Source organism: Glycine max, chromosome 18 (assembly GCF_000004515.6).
Source record: "Glycine max cultivar Williams 82 chromosome 18, Glycine_max_v4.0, whole genome shotgun sequence".
Lineage (NCBI taxonomy): Eukaryota > Viridiplantae > Streptophyta > Magnoliopsida > Fabales > Fabaceae > Glycine > Glycine max.
This window is the reverse complement of record NC_038254.2, coordinates 9,852,157-9,857,217: the sequence shown is the minus strand read 5'-3', so window position 1 is coordinate 9,857,217 and position 5,061 is coordinate 9,852,157. Positions and strand designations below refer to the sequence as shown.

At 31.4% G+C, this 5,061-nt stretch overlaps 1 protein-coding gene across 1 annotated transcript; it reads right to left on the bottom strand.

The window, feature by feature from the left end:
• Window positions 1-1,083: 1,083 nt before the first annotated feature.
• Window positions 1,084-3,312, bottom strand: LOC100799697 (NEP1-interacting protein-like 2). Its single transcript, XM_006603130.3, has 5 exons — window positions 3,018-3,312; window positions 2,372-2,523; window positions 1,806-1,889; window positions 1,527-1,706; window positions 1,084-1,299 (listed from the first exon to the last, which is right to left on the bottom strand). The coding sequence occupies exons 1-5, from the start codon at window positions 3,220-3,222 to the stop codon at window positions 1,168-1,170; spliced, it is 753 nt and encodes a 250-aa protein (XP_006603193.2). The 5' UTR covers window positions 3,223-3,312; the 3' UTR covers window positions 1,084-1,167.
• Between the last annotated feature and the right edge of the window lie 1,749 nt (window positions 3,313-5,061).

The following is a 5,061-nucleotide window of genomic DNA, read 5'->3' as shown; positions in this document are numbered from 1 at the left end:
AAAATGTCGAATATAAATAATTATCCTAATTACTTTAATACTAAAATTATAATATTCATTAGAAAAAAATTAATTACAAAAACGCTTAAGGTAGTTCCGCCCCCGGCTAAATCCAAAACTATATTTTTAATTTAAATTTTAAAAAAAATGATTTTGGAGATTAAAAATTATCACTAATTTTCAAACCCCACTTCTTCAGCTTCTTTCAAACTCCATTAAACCACATCCCTAACAAACTCCAAAAATGAAATCACAAATCCATTACCAGATTTAAACCATGACAAGTGTCACGTCCTATGAAATATAGGTTTGAAATATAGTTTTTTTAGTCAGTTTTCTTATTATATTTTCTTTTTTTACATCTGAAATAAAAATAAATTTTAATTTTAAGTATTAAACTAGTAATTTTTGTGGAAATTATTATTTATTAAATATTTCTAAAATAAATATTTAAATAATTTTTTTTTAAAAAATAGTTCCCTTCAATAGATTTCCGGATCTGTCCCAAATTAAAATTACAATTATCATCGGACACAAAGAATACATGTGATCTCTAATATAAAAATGGGGTTTTGAAATACTTATTCATTCTTTTGTTTCCAACATTTGGAGAATAAGAAACGCATTAACGTTATTTGATGGTATTTTGGAACAGAATAACTAGAAAAAATTAATTTATTATTTTAAGCTTTAAGTAAAGTACTTGAAATATTTATTACACCCTTCTATTTATGTTTACGTACATTTGGAGAATGAAGAAAAATACATATCAATACTAAGTTCATTAATAAATTAAACTTCAAAAAGAGTTCAATAAATATGCAATGCAAATTTTTATAAACTGAAAATCAAATTAAAAATTATTTTTATAAATTTTTAAATAATTGTTATAAAAATCAATAACTTTATCGCAAAGAGGGGTAATTTGAGATTGTGTGATAATATAAAAATTTGGTAACATTGTCAAATGCATATATGATTTATTATTTATATTTATTCTTTTAAAAATATCACATGACAATTTATTTCAAAACTATATTATATAATAGATAACAGAAAAAAAGAGATTATTAACAAAGAATAACCCTAGAATAGTAGGTTATTATATGCGCAATTTTTTCTTTGAAAATGTAAACCGATATCTCCGACTACAATTCAACTGCAAACTCATAAATCTGGAACATAAATTCTACACATGGGGCATGATCTTCGTTGGACTAGCCATTTGTCTATGCAGACTAAGTGAAAAAAGTGGCCACATTTTGGAAGTGTCCTCACAAATTCTTCATCCTCAAAATCCTGCAGAATATAATTTTAAGACAATGGGGTTAATGTCATTGTGTATGGCAAGGTAATGATAAACTAATGAACAGAAATACCTGACCTTAAAATGAAGGAAGATTATACACTATATATGTGGGCATCTGTATGTTAAATTCAGAGTCTAGTAACATTTTGATTTTTTTAACTGCTTTTGGTTCTTGAACTCATGAATTTTTCACAGGCTCAGAAAAAAAAATCCTCACCTGGAAGCATATTGAGCAGCAAGAGTCATTGTATAATTTGAACATTTTACTGGAATTGAATTGTTGAACAGGAGGCTTTTGAATGATATTCCAAGCCACCCCTTCGACTGTGATTTCCCTGACAATATTGTCATTGTAAATATCTGATTCTTCTCTGTAAGTTGTTGCATGTGCACTGATCTGAAAAAGTAATTTCATCAAAGATTTGATATCATATCGAGAACTCTAATGGGGGCTACTGATTTGACATTTATATAAGTTTTGTATACTTATCCTTACATGACAATGATAGGCTTGTGCAACAGCTGGACATATCCATTCCATAAATAGCTTTCCATTTAATAAACTCCTCAATAGGGCTACCTGCATATCAACATCAAATTTAAGAGTTCAGAAATGGGAGAATGTTATTGCTAGTTGGCTTAAGCCTAAAACATTGATTCTATCATACATATTTTTAGGACTTTTTTGTAAGTTGTTATTTTTAGAATTGGGAGAAAACCTTTTTTATTATCTTCATTTCATGTTTCACTGTACACTAAAATGCTACTTTTTATAAAAGAAATTACACAATTATTGTGATATTTAAAACATATCTTCAAATCAAATATTTGCTTAAACAAACAAAATATGTAACTGTAACTTTACCTCAGACCTAACTATTGAATCAGTAATATGTAGAAAGTAGAACCAACAAGAAAAGGAACTCAGAGAGCCCTTGGACTTAGACTAGTGAGTGACCAACAGCACAAATTTAAAGTGTGTCTAGCTACTAGCCATTGATGAAATAATATGATTATATGAATCTATCCAATTGCCAAACCATGGAACTTGAAGTATTACACCTTAGACAGTGGCTCATCATAAGCAGCAATATTTAGCAATTCTAGTGCTGCAATGGCCCCTGTGACAGCTCCTTTGCAAGCTCCATCAAGAAAACCAGCTCCTCTGGTATGGCCTTTGATAGCTCCAGCAATTATCCCCACTATGGACCCTCCTGTACCAAAGATCAAATATTACTTATAATACCATAAAAGGGATTATTTTCTGATGTTTCTATGTTAAAGGTTGCATGGAGTTGGAGGAGATCAGGAATGACATTAGAGGAAATCAGTTAAGGAGAATCTCACGATAAATAATATCTCTGACGATTTAGTCTTTAATCGAGTCCAATAACGTTGTGTGGTTCATATAACCGACTTTCACTTAATGAGATAAGACATTTTGTTGTTGTTGTTTTAATAAAGGATGCAAGGTTTAATGCTTAGCACTAATTATTATCTTAACATTGGCTGGCCGATAAAAGAAAAACCTTATAAAGCAAGGCTGTAAGAATGATATACTGAATGCTTGATTTAGACCTCAACTTATGCCTAATTGATGAAATGTGCAACATAATATAACAATGTGTTTGTTAGCCACTGTGCTCTGAATCAGTAATTTCTCAGGAGTCAGGACAAAGGCAACGGTAGCTAGCAATTCAACAATTACCTAGTGCCAGAATGCAAGTAAATTCAGCAATGACAACTTTTATGAAAAGATCAACTGCATAACCGCCACTGCCAGCCAAAACCCTCATAGAAAAAACTTCCTTACACCATGTTGTTGCTCCCATTATCCCATAAAACCACTTGGTCATAGTTGAAGAAAGGATGAGATTGAGAATACACACTTCAAATAGAAAAGATAAGAGCATGCTAGAGGTATTGCCTTAAAAATAATGAAGCTACACGGTGGCATTTAAAGGGTGAGAGAAGCCACGTTGATTAGCTTTCTAAAAGTACATATTTGCTGCCAGGATCTGAGGACTATATATATAGTATGTAACGGCAAAGTATTGATTACATTTATGCCCCTTAATGAGTAGATGGAACATCCACATGGTTTTTGAGAAAAAGAAAAAAGTTTCTGCAGGGAGCACTACAAAGTGATCTAGTTGAGCTTTTGTATTCAAAGGCCCACATGCTCCTCAGTGAATAGGGTGAGAATGTTAGTCCGATGAGTTGGTGAAAATGGTGATATTTATAAAGACACTCCAAAAGCAATATATGCAAAAAGTTTGAGATAATGTGCAAGTGTCTTCTTTCTTGCATGGCTCAAATGAGAGAGAGTAACAGTCTTGACACCAACCATGCAATAGTCTCTGTGTGGATGAGTTTAAATATTCTAGAACTCATGTGAGATTAGTGAGTTAATGACTTAAGCTATGTTTTTGTTTTTCTAATTGTGGCAGCATGAATTCCCATGTGTTTCACAGCATAAGTAACACATGAGATGCTTCCCAAAACGATGGTGGGAGCCAACACATCTGTGAAACAAACATGCACTTAGATTTTCTACTTTTTTTGGGTACAGGAAATCTTGTGTGCATGGTGCAAAGATCTAGTGATGTATTAGATTTCCTACGTGTTTGAATTTCCATTGGATTATCTAAAATTAGGTACGTGATTTAAAATAAACATGTTTATGTGTTTGGTTTTATTTTGAAAAATTAATTCTCACTCCAAAAATTAATTTTGAGTTAAAAATTATTGAAAATATTTCAAGTCCCACGTTAAAAGTAATCTCATATTAGAATATATAAGTGAGGGATAACCCTCACCCCTTAAACTAATTTTTTGGGTTGAGTTAGACTTCTCACATTATATATTCTAAGATGGTATCGGAGTTCTGATCCGTTATTAACACATTAAAGCCCTAAAATATATACAAAGAAAAATTAGTATTGATAAAACAACTTGAGAACAAGTCAAAAGAATAAGGTGAATCCAAGTCTAAAAAGATCAAGTTAACAAGATCAAGTCAAAATAAAATATCTATTCTTTTATAAGCTCTATATTAATTTAAAACAACTTTTATATTTAATTAAATAGAAATATTAAGCTTATAAAATATTCACTTAAAATATACAACAATTCCCTATATATTTTATACCAATGAACCAAACTTACACTAATAGGACATAACACATAATTAGTCCCTCAACTCAAATAGGAAACTGGGCCGTTTGAACTTTCTTGGGCTTGCCAAGTTGTGGGCTTGCTGGGTGCTGGCCTGAACACAGAAAGATAAGGGATCTCTATATAATAATTGTTTTTCACTATTAACATGAATTCTAAGTCACTATGTGGAATGAAGTTTTGTCAATTAAACCATGTGTTACTTCAGTGGACTCCCCAATTTCTCAGTGGACTAATCGGGATTCAAAGTTCAAACCTGCTACATTGATTTTGGCGTGATTCTGTTGTTGTCAATCAATACCAGTTCTAGCTTATCAAGTGTCATCACATGGAGAAATTCAGCAATGCCTGGTTGGAATTGGCTCATTTACTTTTTCCAAGTGACATTTTATTGTCATTCCTTGTAATATTGGAAACTATGGATGGATTTTCAATGGCTTATTAATTAGTCAGTTTCAACACTTAGGACACTAAAGAGAAACAGGATGACAAAACAAGGTGCTGGAAAGGTGGTTCCTGTAGATCAATAAAGGATGAGTGATTAAATTGCATTAAATGATGGGTAGATCCGTAGA

Bases quoted from the DNA above. Each gene is read 5' to 3' on its own strand.
- LOC100799697 (XM_006603130.3), bottom strand. From the start codon at position 3,222: ATGCTCTTATCTTTTCTATTTGAAGTGTGTATTCTCAATCTCATCCTT. The intron at 1,707-1,805 runs GTAAGGATAAGT...TTACTTTTTCAG, and splicing joins CACAAGCCTATCATTGTCAT to ATCAGTGCACATGCAACAAC. The intron at 1,300-1,526 runs GTGAGGATTTTT...TATATTCTGCAG, and splicing joins GCTGCTCAATATGCTTCCAG to GATTTTGAGGATGAAGAATT.